The sequence below is a fragment of the Peromyscus leucopus genome, chromosome 3, assembly GCF_004664715.2.
Source record: "Peromyscus leucopus breed LL Stock chromosome 3, UCI_PerLeu_2.1, whole genome shotgun sequence".
Classification (NCBI taxonomy): Eukaryota; Metazoa; Chordata; class Mammalia; order Rodentia; family Cricetidae; genus Peromyscus; species Peromyscus leucopus.
This window is the reverse complement of record NC_051065.1, coordinates 150,051,350-150,071,554: the sequence shown is the minus strand read 5'-3', so window position 1 is coordinate 150,071,554 and position 20,205 is coordinate 150,051,350. Positions and strand designations below refer to the sequence as shown.

General features: G+C 52.2%; 1 protein-coding gene across 1 annotated transcript; it reads right to left on the bottom strand.

Annotated features, from left to right (window-relative positions):
• Nucleotides 1–1,455: 1,455 nt before the first annotated feature.
• Tmem121b (transmembrane protein 121B) lies at nt 1,456–6,556 on the bottom strand. The gene is given in 2 exon segments (XM_028880447.2): nt 1,456–6,015; nt 6,017–6,556. Coding segments are annotated over 2 exon segments (1,722 nt in total). The 5' UTR covers nt 6,298–6,556; the 3' UTR covers nt 1,456–4,574.
• Between the last annotated feature and the right edge of the window lie 13,649 nt (nt 6,557–20,205).

Below are 20,205 nucleotides of genomic sequence, written 5' to 3'. Positions count from 1 at the left end.
CTCTCTCTCTCTCTCTCTCTCTCTCTCTCTCTGTATTTATTTATTTGTTTGTTTGTTTGCTTGTTTATTTGATGTGTATGTCTGTATAACACACGTGTGCCTGGTGCTTGAGGAGGCCAGAAGAGGGCATCAGATCCCCTGGGATTAGAGCTGTCCTCTGACAGGTGGTTATGAGGCCCCCTGTTGCTGGGAATCGAACCCAGGTCCTCTGGAAGAACAGCCAATGCTTTTAACTTTGAGCCTCCTTTCCAGCCTGTCCTGAGACACTCCTGACTGGCCTTGAACACTCACTCCGCCCCCTGCCTTATTTCAGTGCTAGGATGCAGGCCTGCCCTGCCACATCCCGCTCCAACCGCTGCTTTAGAAATGATGAAATAGTTCCGGGAGGGAATGGGCTTGCTCACGGCCACAATTAAGAAGAGATGGAGCCCGGGCTCCTTGCTGTCCTGGGCTCTAATTTGCTTCTAATGCTGGCTCCCTGCTCACTGAGAGAAATTAGTGGGACTTAAGTTTTTTTAAGATTCTATTTTTATTTTTAATTATGGATATGTGTATTTGTATATGTTTGTGCACATGAGAGCAGTGCCCATGGAGGCCAGAAAAGGGTGCGCAATAGCCTAGGGCTGGAGTTATAGACAGCTTTGAACTGCCCTATGTGAGTGCTGGGAACCAAACTCTTAAGGAGCAGTGCGCTGTTCTGACCATTGAGCCATCCCTCCAGTCCTACAACTTTCTGTGGGTGAAAACCCCATGGCCTACCTGAGACTCAATAGTCTCCTTCCCGCTGTTTTGTTTTTAAACAGTGACTTTACTTACACCAAAATCTATGCTTCTAGTTGAGGAAAGCGTGGCGTTATAGGAAAGAGGATTTAAAGCTGCTTTCTTTCTGGGCACATTCTTGTAGTCCCAGCCACTTTGGAGACCGAGGCAGGAGGATTCCTAGAACCTAGGTGTTTGAAACCGATCTGAGCAGCAGAGTAAGAGCCTGTCTTGCCCGGGCGGTGGTGGCGCACGCCTTTAATCCCAGCACTCCGAAGGCAGAGGCAGGCGGATCTCTGTGAGTTCGAGGCCAGCCTGGTCACAAAGCAAGTTCCAGGACAGCCAGAGCTAAACAGTGAAACCCTGTCTCGGGGGTAGGGGAGGTGGGGGGGTGAGGGTGGGCAGCTTGTCTCAAACGAGCAGATTCCTCTCTCCTGCCTTCTGTCTGCCCTGGTAAGCTGCTTCCAGAGGGAAGGAAGTCAGCACAACTGGAAATTCCTCTGTGAACAACAGAAGGTCAGGTTAGACACCCCAGGCCCTGGCCAGAGTGCACCGCCTCTCCAAGTCCCACACCAAATACTAAGGTGTGCCCATAACAGCAACGCCAACCTATAAAATGATGGTAAATGTCACAGTGACATTTAAGAATTCAGTGAGGAAATCAGGACAGGAATGATCTTAAACCACACAGGAAGCTTGTCACAAGTCTCAAGTTTTTATTTTCAGAACAGAGTCTGGTTTTATTTTTAAAAAGAGGGGAAAAAATGTGATAAATGCTAGCGAGGTGCCGCTTCTCAGTTCCTTCTGGGCTCGAATTCCCAGCTCTGTGCCCCACACACCAGGGCCCAGTTCCCAGCATGTTTAACAGAATAGTCTTGCCTAGACATAGCTGTGCATACCTGTTTCCCTGGGAGGCCCAAGTGAGAGGGCTACCTGAGCCACGAGACTCTAGTACAACCCTGGGAACATAGTGAGACCCCCTTCTCAAAGAAAAACTTCAAAGGTGGGGTGCAAGTCTTTAGAGCGAACAGTCTTTAGATTGAACAAGACTTCGTGTTGGAGATGCAGTTCAGAGGCTGATTAGCGTTCGTCAAGCATGCTTGAGGCCCTGGGTCTAATCCTCAGCACTGCACAGTAATTAACTCGTTTTTAAAAACAGGTACCATTTGGAACTCGGGTAACAGGCCCTCCCCTTCCATGTTCAGATGCTAGGGGCAGGCAGGGCTACATTCTGAGCCCAGGCTTCTTTTCCATGACCCGTTCTTCTGGCACAAGCCTCAGGACAGTGTACTATTCTGGTCATGACACCTTGGGGACATCTCAAGTCTGATCTCTATCTACAGATACCTTAGAAAGCAAGAGGTAGGGGAGGGGGAGGCCTTAAGGGTCATGTGCAAATGGGACAGGGGAATTAGTGAAAAGACCCAAAATAAATACATCAGAAGGAAGGGACCAGCCCCCTGAGCACAAAGCACTCACAGAAGACATGTTGAAGAGGACGCTGGAGATGTGCTGGGCCCTCAACCAGGCCCTCAGCAGTCCTGGCCTCTGTCACGAGTGGCCATGTGGTCACGTCTCTGGATGTACTTGGGAGATGGCAGCCTTCCATCCTAAATCCAGTGGCAGTCTCTCAGCAGCAGACAGCAGTCACACAGTAGAAGGGTGGCTATCCAAACAGTAGAAAGGGGGCAGATTGGGGCCAGCCGGAGCCGGCCATGGCTCAGACATAATTTCTTCTCACAGTCATTCCAATTAGGTAGCGAGACACACAGCGAACCTGGAGAAGCAATACAGAACAGTGGGGCAGCTCCATCCCTGTCCAGGGCTTCAGCTCAGGCTGGGAGTCCAGTCAGAAGAGGAGTCATCCAGGGCAAGCAGTAAAGGCAGGTGTATTGTGAAAAGCAGCCAGCCAGCACTGGCTGAGGGCACGGACCAGGAGCAAAGGATGCATGGACTGTAAACATCCTCCACGTGGCCCACTCTGAGAGCTGGGCAGCCCACAAGTGCTCCAGCCAAGCTCAGCTGCTCATGTTTCCATCCCATAGATACCCTCCGCCACAGCCCCAGGCAGTTGAGAAAGAGGGGCCCTGTTTGGGCCCTTGATTCTCAGAGGTCCTAGGAGAGCCAAAGGGCCTGGCTGCTGAATTAGTAGTCGGTGACTTGGCACTTTGGGCCTGCCCCTGTGCTGTGGGCCTTAGAGGAGGTCAGCATCAACGGGCCCTGCAATGTCTGTCCCCCAACCTAGTAGGTAAACCTTCAGCTCTCCCAAGGCCAGACGCAGGGCAGAAGCAGGGCTGTCCTCAAGTACAGCCTGGATAGCTCCTCTTATGTCTCTTATGGCCGCATTAGCCCGGAGCTTTCAGGCTCCAAGCTCAAAGAATACCACCCTAGAAAGGTGACTGGGGCCTAGAAAGTAAAAATGACATGACATTCAAATCCAGAAAGTAACAGGCAGGTCATGTCTCCTGGCCCCTTGTCTAGGTTCATTACACCACATAAAACTCCCAAAACAGAAGAAAAGGGAACCAAAATTCTTAAGGTTTCCCCCCCACAATCCCATGGTAGGGGTGAGTATATCCTGGCCTGGCTCCCTATGCCTTCTGACCTTTGACTCCCCTCAGCATACTTATCCTGCCTTAGAGACTCCAAGAGTGACATCCCTAGTCAAGAGTAAAGTAGCTAACCCTGACCTCCCTTGAGGGACAATCCTAAGGAGAGCCTCGCCAGGAGGGCCCTGTGGGGAAGGCTGGCCAGGAGGCTCCCACAGCATGCCCTCTCCCTGAGGAGACCTGAAGCAGACGAGAGAAGAAAGGTCGCCACGCTCTCTGCTCTATGCCGAGCTTTCTAGAGGAGCAGGTGGCACCCCGAGAGTCCCTAAGAGGCCTGACCTCACACACATTCGAACCCACTAAAGCAGTGGCTCTGAACCCAGTTCCAACCCAGCCAGTACCAACACAGGAAGGGTAAGCGTTCTGGAGCATAAGGAGGAACCGAAAGAGAGCAAGCCAATGGCTGATACTCCACAGACCCTGTAATATCGGGTACCGAACCCCAAAGGGATCCAGCGGCCATGCTGAATGCAACTTCTGAGTGTTGTTTGTTGTTTGTTTTTTGTTTTTGCGAGCAGCATCAGTGTGTGATGCAATGAAAGCTGAAAGCACAGAGGTAGAAATACACACTCACCCAAGAAAGGGTGTTTGGTCCTTACAGCAGAGACCTTCTCCTCCCCAGGCTGACAACAGAGGAGCAGGAGGGAGGACGGCCCTGGGTGAGCGTCTCTCTTGGAGTACAGCAACTGAGCAACTCCTGGGGATCCCGGTCATAAATTCAGGCAGGAAAGGATGGTGGCGGCATGTGTGGTGGCAGCAAGGTCTCCCTAGATCTCCTTCCACTGCAAGGAGCATGGGACAGACACCCAGAAAGGACCACACACACACACACACACACACACACACACGCACACGCACACGCACACGCATACGCACACGCGCGCGCGCGTACTCCAGCTATCAAAGCCCACCACCCCTGCCCGAATCCCCCTTTCCTTCACTCCCCCGCAGGATGAAGGCAGGAAAAGCAGATGGCACATTTATCCAGTCCCTTGTATGTCAGGACAGGCAAGACTATGGAGAAGGACCATGGTGAGCACGGACCCTCTCCCCACACAACATATTGCTGGTCTCCCTCCAAGTAGTCTCTACCCATGGGGTGCAGAAGAATTCACCGGCCTCTAGCCTTATCAACAGTTACCTCTTCTCAACACAGCCAAGGGGCCCAGAAACTCTCAGGCCAAAGAGCCTTGCCCTTCACCTTTTTCAGTTCTGAGAAGCCACAGCTAGGGTGTTGACATAGCCATGAGGGCCCCCTTCATTTTCCAAGTGGCCCCGCTGGGAGCCTCCCTGAGGTGGCGGTGGTGGCGGTGGTGGTGGGGCCGAGGGAGGAGCACCATAACTACTTCTGGCCCGACTTGGGGAAACCCAATTCCCTCGGTCCCAGCAGCCCTCCAAGGCCTCCAGGCCACGGCAGCCAAGGAAAAAGAGGTTCTTGAGCATGAAGATGGAGAGCGGCTGTTGGTAGCTCACGACCAGGAGGCTGCGCAGCGCCAGCAAGGGCACGTCCACCAGGCAGCCTCCCAGCAAGCGCAAAAGGCGGCTGCAGCTTCCGGGCCCGGAGGCCTGGCCCCAGGACGGAGCTGCTGCGGTGGTGTTCAGCTCGTACAGCCAGAGCACTGGAGAGGCGAGCGTGAGGAAGTAGACGGCGATGAGCAGGTAGCGCAGGTGCGCGGGAAGCGGCACGCGGCCGTCCAGCATCAGCTCCACCAGCGTGAAGCTATCCAGCAGGTCCAGACACGTGCCCAGGAAGCAGCCCGCGGCGCGATGCTGCTGTGGCTGCAGGAGCAGGGGACCCGCCGAGCCCGGGGGCGCGCCCGCCTCGCTGATGGCACGCACCAGGCTGTAGAGCAGCGGCACCGACAGCGCCATGGTGAGGCGGAAGCCCGTGGTGCCAAAGGGCGCTCGCAGCTCGATGAGGTCCAGGATAGACGTGCCCAGGATGAGCACAACCTTGGGAGTGAAGGCGATGGAGTAGATGAGCCAGGCCAGGTACGCAAAGGCGAACTCGCCTGCCGCCCCGGCCGGCCCCGGCCCGGCCCCCGAGCCGCCCGAGCCTCCTCGGCCCCCGCGAGCCTTGGCCCCGGCCCCCGCGGACGCCGCAGCCGGTAGGTGCAGAGGCGGCGCCGAGTGGTGGTGGAGCTGATGGTGGTTGTGCGTGCTGCTCGCTGGACCGCCCCGACGGCCCCGGCTGTTCTTGGCGAAGAAGATGGCCCAGCCCACCACCACCACCAGGTCAGTGGCAATCCAAGAGCACCAGTACAGGTCGGTGACGGCGATGAGGTATAGGTCCAGCAGACCGCCCTGAGCCAGCAGCAGCACCACAGACAGCGCCTGGTAGCCCCAGTGGCATCCGGGACTTGGCGAGCAGCCGTGCCGCCGACCCCTGCGGCCGGGCCGGGCAGGGCGGCCGCAGCAGCAACAGCAGCAAGAGCAGCAGGAGGCGCCGCCGCCGGTCCCGGTGCCGCCGGAGCCCGCCGCCGAGCGGCTCCCGGGGCCCCCGACGGCCCCGGTGGCGGCGCCCGCGCCGAAGTCCGCGGCGGTCATGCTGCAGGAGGAGGTGGGCGTGGAAGTGGAGGAGGCGGTGGCGGGCGCGGCGGCGGAGGCGGGGGCGCCCCCTGAACCGGGGCCCCGGGAGCGCGGCGGCGGCGGCGGGCACCAGTGGCTTGCTGATGCTAATGCTCTCGTCGTCGTCCTCTCGCTCCGCGCCTGTGCTGCTGCTCGGGGAGCCGCCGCCCCCGCCGCGTCTGCCGCCGCCCCCCCCGCGGCTGGTGCTGGTGCTGGTGCTGCTGTCGCCCGAGCCTCTCCGGCCGCGGGAGGAGCCCCCCCGGAGGAAGAGGGGCTGCAGCCGGGCGGCGGCGGCGGGGGGCGGCGGGAAGGAGGCGGGCGCGGACGAGAGCGCGCGAGGGTGGCCCAGCGCCGGGTGCATTGTCCTCCGAGGGGCTCCCGGGGCTGCTGGGCCGCTCTCTCTCCCCGCCAACCTCGGGCTGACGAGGCGGCAGTGGGGAACCGGGGCCAGCCGCTTGCCGCCTCCTCTCCAGCTGCTGGAACTCGCACCCGGGCCGGGCGGCAGCGAGAGCCGGACTGGAGCGGCCGGACTGGGCGAGTGGAGCCGCGGGTGGCTGGGGGGTTGGGGGGGCTGCGAGAGGGGAGCAGGGGAGCCGAGCGGACCGCCGGGACTGGAGAGGCGGGGGCGGAGGCGGGGAGCGAGCCCAGCAGGCAGAAGAAGGAGCTGGCAGCGGGGAAACCAGGACTGGATTCAAGGGGGAGAGGAGGCGAGAACAGAGGAGGAGAAAGCCTGGCTGGCTGGATCAGCAGGAAGGAAAGGAGGGAGAACCGAGACGCGGGAGTAGAGCTGAGAGCGCGGCGGGACTGGCAGGACCTAAGTTTCCTTAAGTCGCTAGCTCCGTTACCTGAACTGCCAGGTGGCCTTGGTCTCAGTGTAGACCACACTTTCGTGCCTCCGAGCACCTTGTTCATTTCTGCCCCTAGTCTGCACAGTGCCTATAGGAGGATGCGCGGGCCGGCCAACTTTCTGCTCTGTGCGCCACCAGCGACCCTGCATCTCCTCCCCTTAACGCCCTGAGAACTCGATGGAAGTGATTAAAAAGTGAAAAATAAAAAAGAACCAGAAGGGGACCCGGATGATGTGTCTCGATCTTGCCTTGCATGCGTTAAGTCCTGGGTTCCACTCCCAGCACCAAAATAAGTTAAATGAATAAATAGATGAATACCCAAACTCTATTATTCAGAAAGAGCAATCCCAAACAAATACTATGTATTTAGACATCCAACACTGTGTCCTCTCTCCCCGGTGAGATCTTCATTTCCAGTCAACGGAAAAGATCCCTGAATGTAATTGCTGAGAAGAGAGCCTAGGAAAGGAGGCTGTACCTGCCTAGCTCTGGAGCTGGGGAAGGCCAGGGCCAAGGCATGAAGTACTGGAGACTGTCAGGGGTGGAGGTGGTTCGGAGCGCAGCTTCTGCTTACTTAGCTAGGCTTGTCTTTAGTATTCTCAAAGATTTTTACCTAGCATGCATGAAGTGCTGGGTTCCTACCCCAAACCCCATAAAACTAGACATGGTGGCCCACATCTGTGTTTCCAGGTCTGAGGAGGTAGAGCAGAAGGATCAGGAGGAGTTCAAGGTCATCTTCAACGACATAGCAAGTTTGAGGCCATCTTGGGCTACACCAGACCCTGCCACAAAAACAAACAAAAAAGTTAAAGCCGGAGGTGAAATAACAAGAAACTATGTTTAGCAAAGGAGGAAAAAGGATCTTTAGAGGTAAAGAAGTCTACATACAAATGGACTCCAGCTAGGCCTGGCGCATCAGACCAGCTCCTCCAAAAGCCACTTAGGAAGCTTAAACAGGAGCATTCTGAGTTCAAGGCCAGCCTGGACAGTTCCATGGGCTGAGTCTGCCCAGGGGCTGGACCCCCAGGTAGGAGCCCTGCTAGGCAGGAGGCAGTGTTGCTTTTAGGGGTAGAGGAGAAGAAAACTACTATATCATTTGGGGCTCAAGAAGGTTCCACTCCCAGCCCAGGAGCAAGCTAGGAGCTTGCCTACGCTTCCCTCCCCATCCTGCAGCCTGCATGTCCCCTGCCCTGACTTCACTGCCTCAAAGCTACTGCCACAGTTGCCTGCCTGGGTGGAACCACCATATTGTTGGCCACAGCCTTGCCCTTAAATCTGCCTCGAGCAGAACAATCTGGAGCTATAGAGATGGCTTAGTGGAGCACCTGCGGTTTGCAAAGGACCCAGATTCAGTTCCCAGCACACACGGCACCTCACACCATCTGTGACTCCAGTTCTAGGCAATCTGGCGCCCTCTTCTGACCTCTGTTGGTACCAGGCATGCAAGTGGTACACAGTCGGACATGCAAACAAAACACTCATACACAGAAAGTAAAATAAATAAATCGAAAAGAAAAATTTTTTTTTCAAGACAGTGTTTCTCTGTCCTGGAACTCTCTGTAGACCAGGCTGGCCTTGAACTCACAAAGATCCTCCCGCCTCTGCCTCCTGAGTACTACTGGGATTCATGGCATGTACAACCACATCCCATGCAAAGAAAATTTTCAGAGAAGAAGAACCTGTGTCAGCCAAACCTGCTTTTTCTAGCTTCTTGGAGGAGGGTCTGGACAAATCCATGGCACACATAGAATTCAGAATTTATGACTTGTACAATCTTCCTGTCCCTCACTCTGGCACAGACGACCTACCTTGAAAGGTCCTATGCCCAAATGTCCAGAAGGCAGAGCAAGTGTAATGTGGGCACCCACAGCCCCAGCTCTATCACAGCCTGTGGGAGCTGAGGCCAGTTAGCTCACCTCTGAGCTTCACACTGATCTATACACAGGGACCAGCACTTATTTTAAGGAAATTTTGTGTTGAGAGATCATGTGTGTGAGCAGCTTAGCCTGGTGCTGGATTGGAGTGTAGACTCGGTTAAAGAAGCTGGTGTTCAACTACTCAGTCTACACCTCTGTCTCCCAGGGGGCATTTACTCATACGTGGTGGCTGTCATCTGTGCCAGGTTCCTTCTCGAGTCTGCAGTCAGGTCTTCTCCCTTAAAGCTTGACCCTTGAGCTAGTACCAGGGAGCAAACTGCTGTTAAGAGCACTTGTTCAGCTGGGCGGCGGTTGGCGCATGCCTTTAACCCCAGCACTCAGGAGGCAGAGGCAGGCGAAGCTCTGAGTTAGAGGTTAGCCTGGTCGACTAAGCAAGTTCCAGGACAGCTAGGGCCGTTACACAGAGAAATACTCTCTCAATATACAAAAACAAACAAACAAACGAAGGCCCTGGTTCTTAAATCTGGCCTCCATAAACCTCTTGGCGTGAGAGCGTCAGCTGTCCCAGCTCGTGCCAGGGCCACTCACTCGGGGCAGGGTGGGAATAATTCAACCTCCACTTGCGCACATCCTGCCAGGCCCAGCAGATGTCCGGGTTGAGTCGGCCAGGTAGAAGAGGGGCCTGGGAAACTGCCAGCTCCTAATGGGAGTGATTATAGCCGGTCTCCTCATCTTCCCCAGGGAAAGCGAACGTGGGAGCTGGCCCGAGTGTCCTTCTTAAGCCATTGGATGTAAAAGTCACTGCACACAACGGAAAGGCATTGGGACACTCCTGCGGGTGCTGAAGAACCAGTCTCCCTGTCACGTGGGCCCCTGCCACAGACCCACCCACCAGGGTGAACCCTGTCCTTCACAGATTATTTTATTTTAGCTATCTTTTGAAGTGTATTCTCATCCAATGGGATGAACTTTCTTCTTTTATTATTATTTTATGTGTGGGGGTGTTTTGTCTGCGTGGATCTCTGTGTACCACCTGTGTGCCTGGGTCCTGCAGAGGTCAGAAGAGAATGTTGGATCCCATGGGATGGGAGTTACAGGTGGTTGTGAGTCATCACTTGGATGCTGGGAATCAAACCTGGGTCCTCCGGAAAGTAGCCAGTACTCTTAACTAATGAACTACCTCTCCAGCCTCTACATAGAGTTAATTTCTTTTTTAAAAATAATTCATTTATTTTTATTTTATTTGCATTGGTACTTTGCCTGCTTGTATGTCTATATGAGGGAGTCAGATCTTGGAGTTACAGACAGTTGTGAGCTGCCATGTGGGTGCTGAGAATTGAACCCGGGTCCTCTGGAAGAGCAGTCAGTGCTCTTAACTGCTGAGCCATCTCTCCAGCCCTAGAGTTAATTTCTGTAAGAGGTTCTTTATCTAGATTTCCTGCAGACCCTAGACCCTGAGTAACAAGAACACCAATAATCAGGATAAGTCAGCATAACTATGGAGTAAGTTAGTGGCCAGGGTACTGGAGGCGTCTCTCTTCTCTTTAGATTGCATAATCCCCAGCCTCCTCTACACACACACTGGGTTTGGGGGTGGGAGTGGGGAGTTAACTATAAACATCTCAGAAGGATCTAGAAAAGGAAAGAAACAGCCACAGAGCCCCTTACAAGCACTGATGGACGCCTTCCACACAACACCTGGGAATGGAGAGTGCAAATTCAGGCTATCCAAGTCATGTTACTAGTCGAAGAAGTGCAGGGTGGATGAACTTGACACCTGCCTGTCAGCCTGGCTCCCACTCTCCTCACAAACCCAGATGTCAGCAGCTCACAGGCATGGGAGGAAGGGGCCAGTCAAAGCCATTTCCCTAAGCATTCCTCACATACTAGGCACTGGATAAAGTTCTTTTGGCAACCTAACATCCCCTGCTTCTGAACTACAAAGCCAATGGCTCCTGGCCTCCCTGAGGAACGAGGCAAACCAGCAGGACAAAGTGGCCTTGTCCAGCTCAGCAGTGGAGGAAGGGTCAGTGGGGCGAGCCAGCCTTCACTTGCACTGACCATGGGCCGGGTTCCCAGCTGATTCATTCTCTGCTTGGAATCCCTGCCTCTCACCTTGAGAGCAAGAATAAAGGCCAGGTTCAAAGGGAGCTGTCAGAGCATGTGTGGAGCCCCCAGAGGTCCCTCGTGTGAACATGAGATGAGGAAAGACAAGTGGAGTTCACTGGTTCTCAGTCACAATCAGCATCCACTGCGCTCAGCAAGAGCAAACCTGGCAGGAGAGTGAGACCGAAGCGGGAACCCAGCCCGTGAAGACTCAGCTCACAGGACTTGAAGCCTCAGAACTACCCAGCGCTCTCAGAGAACAGACGCTGCTTCTCCCCAAACGCGGAGCTGTTCCAGAGTCCGGGGTGTGTCCTGAGCTGCCCAGTGGAGGCCTCATGGTGATGCTGCCACCCACAGGGACAGTGTCCCCGTGCGTCAGCCCGAGCCAGATGCTGAGGTTCCACAGATTGCCTCTTAGGAGAAAGCAGGCAAGCTCCCAAGCACTGAGAGGTGTGGATGGTAGACTAAATCCTGCCTCTGCCTCCTGAGTGCTGTGATTAAATACCTAATGAATCAATTTAAGATGGGTTAATTTTGGTTCACTGTTCGAAGGGATACAGTTCACCACGGTGGAGAAGGCATGGTATCAGGAAAGTGATACAGCCTGTCATGTCTGCAGCCAGAGAGCAGAAGGCGTTGAATGCTGGGTCTCATCTGACTTCCTGCTTTTGTTCAGTCCTGGGCTTCAGTCCACGCGATGGTGCTGCCCACATTCAGAGCAGGGCTCTTTTCCCCAAGTTAACCTTTGGAAACACCCTCATAGACACACTCACAAGCATGTCTCCTAGGTGGTTCCAAATTCAGTCAAGTTGATAGTGCAAATTAACTATCATAGGCAAAAACAAAATCAGCAATAACAACAAATCTTGGGTAGGAAAACATTCACATTTCATATTACATTTCAGTATTTCCATATTATAGTTAAAATGTCCAGGTCTACCACCACCACCACCACATGCGCTTTTTTCTGGAGACATGTAGTCTCATGTTACTTAGCTTTGCCTCAGACTTGATATATGGCCAAAGATGATCTTCAGCTTCTGATCCTCCTGCCTCTGCCTTCTTACTGTTGGGATTAAAATCACGTGCTACCCTGCCTGGTTTATGTGGTGCTGGGAGTTGTTGACGCTTCACACATCCAAGGCAATCGCTCTGCCAACTGAGCCACAACCCCAGACCCGAACTGTCTCGTTCTCAACAGAGAATATGAGGCATGAAAAAACAAAATCACCAGGGAAGTACTTTCTCTACACTGGAAGAAAGCAGTCGATGGAAACTGGTTCTGAGGAAGCCCAAATACCAGTTAACACAGTAAAGCAGCTATTTTAAATGTTTTAAAAGTTGTGCTGGTTTAATCCCAGCACTCGGGAGGCAGAGCCAGGTGGATCTCTGTGAGTTCGAGGCCAGCCTGGGCTACCAAGTGAGCTCCAGGAAAGGCGCAAAGCTACACAGAGAAACCCTGTCTCGAAAAAACCCAAAAAAAAAAAAAAGTTGTGCTGGGTATAGTGGCACATGCCATTAGCATTTGGGAGGCAGAGGCAGGCGGATCTCTGTGAGTTCAAGGCCAGCCTGATCTACAAAGTGAGTTTCAGGACAGCTAAGGCTGTTACACAAACCCTGTCTCGAAAAACTGAAAGAAAAGGTTTTAATAATTAAGGAAAATTCACTTATGAAATTAAAGAAAAGCATGAGAACAACTTTTCCATCACTGGAACTGTTTGGGAAGAATTGGGAGGTGTGGCTTATTGGAGGATGCGTCTTTGAGGTTTCAAAGGACTTGAACCATTTCCAGTGTGCCCTTCCTGCTTCCTGCTTGTGGGTTAAGGTGTGAGCTCTTCAATGACCCTCTGCCATGCTTTTGCTATACCATTTGGACTCTAACTCTCTGAAACCATAGGCCCAATTAAACACTTTTTGTTTGTTTGTTTGAGACAGGATTTATCTATGTAGCTCTGGGCATAGACCAGGCCGCCCTCAAACTCAGAGATCTGCTTGCCTCTGCCTCCCAAGTGCTGGGATTAAAGGCGTGCGCCACCACCACCCTGCTGAACACTTTCTTTTATAAGTTACCTTGGTCATGGTGTTTTGTCACAGCAAGAGAAAAGCAGCTAAGACACCCACCCACTTTGGGTGGCATCAGTCCCTGGGCTGGTACCCTGGGCTGTATAAAAAAGAGTGTGGGTTGAGCTCAAGCATTCTTTGTCCTCTGTCCTGACTGAGGTTGCAGTGTGACCAGATGCCTCAAGCTCCTGATACTGTGACTTCCCTACCATGATGGACTGTAACTTCAAACTGTGAGGCAAAATAAATCCTTTTCCTGTAAATTGCTTTTGTTGGGGTATCTTATCACAGTGAGTATATCCTAAAGGCAGATCACCTAGGTTCAAATCCTGCCTCTACCATGTACAAGCTGATTAGCTACAGTTCTCTGGAGGACCAGAATCAATAGAATAAATACATATTAAAAGGAGATTAGTTGGATTGGCTTGCATGGTACAGTCTGGGTAGTCCAAAAATGAATGTCTTCAAACTGGAGAGGCTGAGAACCTATCTGCTCCATCCATGAAGCTGGATGCCTCCTCAGCAGTCAGTCTGGAGCTGACTTGGTCTTCAGTTCACACTGAATGGGAGAGGATTGGTTCCGTTACTGGTGAAGGATGGCGGCAGCAGCAACAGTCGCATCAATGAAACTCTCCGTGGAGCCACAAAGGCGGGCAGTCAAAAGCAAGAGCTCCCCTTAGACTTCCTTCCATTTGTGCTGCCACTGACAGGTACTGCCCACATTTAGGGTGGGTCCTCCAATTGTAAATAATCTGATCAAGAAAACCCCTTCCAGACGTGCCCAGAGGGTTAGCTCATGAGCACCTGATGGCTGGTTCTGCATCTTGTCAAGCTGACAACAGGAACCATCACAGAAGCCAAGTGTGATGATGGTTGGTCTTAGCTGTCAACTTTACTGGAATTAGAGCTACTTAGGATCTCTAGATATGGCTGTGGTGGCATCTCCAGAGAGGACTGACATGTCGGGCAGTGACCGAGAGTGAGGGGCGTGCCTCAAATTCAGATGGCACCAAACAACAGGCTGGGGACTGAATGGAAAAGTTGTAAGAGGAAGTCAGCAGGTGCATGCAAGCTGCACTCTTCCTAAGCAAGTGTGTCCATAGCTGAGGCCATGGCCCACAAACATCAGACATTAGGTTTGGGGCTTTACGATGTGAATTCAAGGGCTGGAGAGATGGCTCAGAGGTTAAGAGCACTGGCTGTTCTTCCCGAGGTTCTGAGTTCAATTCCCAGCAACCACATGGTGGCTCACAACCATCTGTAATGAGATCTGGCGCCCTCCTCTGGCCATGCAGACACAGCATTGTATACATAGTAAATAAATAAATCTTAAAAAAAAAAAAAAACGATGTGAACTCAATACCAGGGACTCTCCTGGAGCCTCCAGGCTCTGCCCTTCCTTTCTTCTCTTAAAATGAACCCATTCTTGATTTGTTCATTTCTTGCGTCTGAAGTATTCTTCAATGACATCGTTGGCCTGAGATTCTTCATCATAATCTGTAACCACTGCAAAACTGTAACCAACCATTTTACTGGGTTTGTATTCTCTGCTAACTTTGCAGGGGCCTATTCATCACCCTAGTTTCTTCTTGTCATCAATCAGGTTGATTTGGGGCTCACACATAGGGCCTCCACTAACTTGACATGCATAGTGTGTTAGTCAGGGTCTTCTACAGGACCAGAACTGGTAGAATGAACACACACTCATGGGATTTACTAGAGTGGCTTACAGGCTGCGGTCCAGCTAGTCCAACAATGGCTGTCTACCAATGGAAGGCCCAAGAATCCAGTAGCTGCTTAGTCCACAAGGCTGGGTGTCTCAGCAGGTCTTCAATGTATGCCCAACTCCCAAAGAAGCAGGCTCTAATGCCAGTGAAGGAATGGACTTGCGAGTGAGAGCAAGCAGGCCAAGAGCAAACGCTCCCTTCTTCCATGTCCCTTACAGGCTGCCACGAGAAGGTGTGGCCCAGATTAAAGGTGGGTCTTCCCACCTCAAATGATTTAAGAAAAAATCCCTCACAGGTGTACCCAGCTGGTTGGGTTGGAGTTAATTCCAGATGTAGTCAAGTTGACAACCAAAACCAGCCATCACACGTAGGCCTGTCACAACTGGATGTAAGCACACAAACACGGGCTTGGCACAAAGTTCCTCTAAATCAGACGCTTCTACAACAAATATAGGCTCAATACGCAATTTAATATCGAGCTTGATTTGCTAGCTGGCTAATGAGGCTCCTGTCTATCTACTGACTAGCTGTACAACCTGTTGGTAGGAGCCCAGCAGCATTTGCTGGTTTAGTAAATGAAGAAGCAGGAGCAAAGGAGAAGGGATGTGCCCTCCCCTCCAACAAGAGGGCCCAAGGAACTCTGTGGCTATGTAGGAAGGGTTGGGAGTCAGAGTGGGGGGAGATGGGAGAGGGTCAAGCCAGACTCCTATCCTCCAAAGAGAAAATGGCACAGGCTTTGGAAGTAAGAGCTGAAGGAACCTGGAAGCCAATGCTGTCAAACCTCAGTCAACTTCCTAGCAGTTCACACTCTGTGACATCTTCCCACCTCCAAGGCCCAGAAACTGCCAAGAGCCTCAGGCAGAGAAACAGGCATCCTAACATGACCCACCTCAGCAGAGCAGGAACACTGGGAAATGACAGAATGGTGTTTAAAAAAAAAACACACAAAATTATTTTAGCCGATGTATTTTAAAATTCCTCCCTCAAGGCAGCATCCGGTTGCTACAGCAACCCTGGCTCTGTGGGGTGTCCTGATTACCAACATGCTCCCAGCCCTGTGTCAGGCAGTTCAGAGGTGTTCTTCAGCAGCTCTGGGGGTCTGCCATCCGTGGGCCACTCACATAGTGCCTCAGTGGTTATATCTGTTCACTGTGAATGCCTGATGGCAGCCCTGTCCCAGACTGATAATTTCATGGAAAATATGGGCTCATCAGGCATGGTAGTGGCACAAGCCTGTAGTCCGAACCCTGGGGAGGTAGAGACAGGGGATCACTTGAGTCTAGCTGTTCAAGACCAGCCCAGACAACATACTGAAACCCATCCCCCAAAATAAAATAAAAGCAAACTACAGGCTCATTGCCTACTATGTATGATTGATCTCAACACTGGAGGGGGCTGGTGGGGGTCATGGGGTCCAGGTATGGCGATGTATACTTACAATTCCTGCACTTGAGAGGTGAAGGCAGGCAGCTCAGGAATTCAAGGTCATCCTCCCTATAAAGCAATTTTTTTAGCTAGCCTGGGCTACAAGATACTCTCTTAACAAAAACAAAACAGAAGTGTTGGACCCCTGGCCTAGCATGCACTAAGCCCTGACTGAGTTTCACTTGCAGCAATGCGAAAATAGTTATTAAAATCTTACACACTATTCAAGTTGATGGATGGCCTTTTTGCTTGTTACGTTGGTTTTTGTTTGTTTCTGGTTTTTTGAAACAGGGTGTGATAGACCTGCTGTCCTAGATGCCCTTGGTTTTGCTGCTTCATCGAAACACGTACAGGTTACAGTTTCATTCGGTTTGATATTGAGCAGATGAAGGCAGTTGGTTTTGACTCCAGTCTCCACTTGCCATTTGGCTAACGGGCCTGGGGACAGGACTGGACTTGCTGCTGCTGCTGCTGCTGCTGCGTGGTGGTGGTGGTGGTGGTGGTGGGTTGGTGGTGGTGTGGTGGGTGGTGGTGTGTTGGTGGTGGTGGTGGTGGTGGTGGTGGGGGTGGTGGTGGTGGTGGTGGTGGTGCTGGTGCTGGTGCTGGTTACTGGTGGGTGGTGGTGCTGCTGCTGCTGCTGCTGTCCTCCCCACAGATCCATGTACGAACTGTTGGTATGCACGCCGCGGTTCTACACCCAGCCAGGAATCATGTGTAATGTCTTAACCAAACATAAGCAAGAGAGACAGAAGAAATGACCACTGTTACAACAGTCCCCGGGGCTGTGCCAGAGGATCTGAGGTAGGCTCCGGTGCCCTCACACAGCCATGCTTGGTTCTGCCCTTCTGTTTTCTCCAACCCAGCTGCACTCCACACAAGCTCAACCTGCCAGGCCCGACCGTGGCTCCACCGGGCAATGCTTGGAGGAAGACCGCGATGCTGAGTGCTGCCTGGCCCAATGGCATGCCTTATGTTTCTGAAATGAATCACTGAATGGCTTCTGCCTTTGTACCTTATTTGTGAGAAATGGAACAGGTGCACGCCTTTAATCCCAGTACTCAGGAGGCAGAGGCAGGTGGATCTCTGAGTTGGAGGCCAGCCTGGTCTACAGAGTGAGTTCCTGGACAGCCAGAGTTGTTACACAGATAAACCCTGTCCCGAAAAACCAAAACCATAAGAGAAAGAAAGAAAAAGAAGAGAAAGAAAGAACTGCCTCTGTCTCCCGGGGTTTGTGAGGCTCCACACCACAGGAATCACTGATGCTCATGTACCAACACCAGGCTGGCTCAGCAGGGAACAGCTTCCCATGGAAGCCTAGCAACCCGACGTCCACCCCCAGAACCCACATGAAGGTGGGCGAGCTCCAACTGCACAAAGCTGTCTTCTGACCTGCACACACTTGCCAGTGCACATGCGCACCTTCACGTGCACTGCACACACATAGCAAACACAATTTCACCAAACCCGGAGCCAGGCGTGGTGGCTTCTGTCCAGTATACCACACCGGGAAGGTGGGGAAGGGAGGTCTCCAGAGCTCACTGGCAGCCAGACTAGCCACATCCGTGAGCTCCCAGTTCAGTAAGGGACTCTGTATTACAAAATAAGATGGCTCAGAGCTTAGGAGCATTGCTACTCTTCCAGGTGACCCAGGTTTGACACCCAGCACCCACAAGATTAACATCTGTGATTCCAGTTCCAGGGGAATCTGAGATCCTCTTCTGGTCTCCACAGGCATCAAACACAGATATAGTATGTGGTATACAGATACACTGTAAGCAAAACAACCATACACACAAATAAAAATCTAACCATTAAATAAAAATGAAATAAGGTGAAGAATGATTGAGGAAGACACCAAAGACTTCTGGCCTCCAAATGCATGAGCGCATAGGTGTCCATGCACACTCATACCCCCTCCCACAGAGAGAGAGAGAGAAAGAGAGAGAGAGAGAGAGAGAGAGAGAAAGAGAGAGAGAGAGAGAGAGAGAGAGAGAGAGAGAGAGAGAGAGAGAGGAAAAAAAGAAAAAGAAAAGAAATAACCACAACAGAAATAATCAGAGTCTAGATGTCATACCACATTCATCTAATCCTAGAACTTGGGATGTTGAGACAGAAAAATTGTTTAATTGGCAGCCAGACTGATTTCCAAAGCAAGATTCTGACTCAAGAAATAAGTAAACTGGGCTAGGGATATAGTTCAGTTGGTAGAGTGGCATAAACTAGATATGATAGTTTATGTCTGTAATCTCAACACACAGGAGGTGGAGGACCAGAGCCATCCTTGACTACCTAGCAAGCTTGAGGCCAGCCTGGGATACCCAAAACCATATATATTTTGGCGGGTTGGAGTTCGAGACAGGGTTTCTCTGTGTAGCCCTGGCTGTCCTGGAACTCGCTCTGTAGCCCAGGCTGGCCTCAAGCTCAGAGATCCGCCTGCCTCTGCCTCCCACTGGGATTAAAGGCCTGTGCTACCACCTCCTAGCTTTTAATTTACTTTTTAAAAATTATGGTTTGGGGCGGTGGTGGTGCACACCTTTAATCCCAGCACTCAGGAGGCAGAGGCAGGCGGATCTCTGAGCTTGAGGCCAGCCTGGGCTACAGAGCGAGTTCCAGGACAGCCAGGGCCCTACAAAGAAACCCTGTCTCAAAAACAAAACAAAGAAACAGCAAGGGGTGTAGTTCTGGGGAGAACACTTGCCTGGCTCACTCAGAGCTCCCTCCCCCTCCCTCCCCCGCAAAGTAAACAAGAGTAGCAGCAACTGAGTGTCGTCCAGGGGCCAGGCCCTGGAGCTGCGCTGCTCGGTTCCGGTCCAACATGCATTCTACTATCATTCTTGCTAAGCAGAACCTGATCTTTAACATCTGAAAAATGACTACAATTATTTTTTTAAGGGAGGGAGGGCACATGTACCACAGAGCAGGGGTCAGCTCTCTCCTTTCACCCCGTGGCTCCCACACAGGGCTGGAACTGCGATTGTCAGAGTGGGCAGCAACCGCCTTGGCCTGCTGAGCCATGTCTCTGACCCCACAGCCTGAATTTCAGATGAGTTTCCCTGTACTCTCTCCCTGCCCCTTAAAGTTGGTGGTGCCCCGGTGACCACATTGTAGTCATGGGACTAGAAGTCCTGGGAATGTTCTGGAAAGTTCTCTTTTCTCCCTCCGTGGAACGTGCAGAACCAAGGATGGTGGGACAACTTCCCAAATCCTAAAGGACAGCCCTGAGCTGTTCTTGCAGCCACAAAATGCTGAGTCTGGACTTCCTACTGCCTAGAAAAATGGTTCTCCATGAGAAATTCTGTACTCTAAAAAGCTCAACTGCTCCCTCTTGTTTTTTGAGACGGGGGTTCCATGTAGCAAGGCTGGCTTTGAACTTGTTAAGGTGGTCAATAACCTTGAACTTCGGATCCTCCTGCCTCTGCCCCGAGTGATGGGATATGGTAGGTGCCACCATGCCTGGCTTACGAAGTGCTAGGGAGTGGGCCCAGGGCTCTGTACACGCCAGGCCCACTGATAAGTGAGTTACATCTCCAGCCCTCATTCAGTTCTGACATAAGCCTACAGCAAAGACATACGAACACAAACCCCACACAGAGAAAAACAATGAAGTTTTGAAAAAGTGAAGGGAGTGTACAGGATCATACAGCTGGTGAGCAGCAGAGCTGAGATCCACGCCAGGTCAATCTACAGTCTTCCTTTCTGCCACACTCCCCAAGGAAAAGGGGGTCATTACAGGTAAACATGCAGGGTCGGCAGGAACCATTCACTAAACGTGTATATATATATATAGACTGAATCCTGTCACGTGCCAGACATGCCTGTGTGGGGACACAACAATATGGCCCCAACCGTGGGCCTTTCTGTTTTAGTAGAATAAAATAAACAAGTATATATTTAGGCCAAGGAGTGTAAGTACTATGAAAAAATAGAGCAGGTAAAGGGGGTGGGAGCTGCCATGTAGGTGCTGGAATTGAACCCAGGTCCTCTGGAAGACAGCCAGTGCTCTTAACCGCGGAGCCATCTCTCCAGGCCCGAGTGCTATTTCTTAGAGAAAGTCACAGAAGTCTATGAGGTGACCTGCCCACAAGCGGGGGGTGTGTGGGGGGGTGGGGGGCAGGGAGGAATGGCCTGCGTCTGTTGTACACCAGGAGACCGAGGCCCTGAGGCAGGCCATGCAGGGGACTTCTGTGTATGCATGGTGAATGAGCATGACGTGATGGCAGGAATC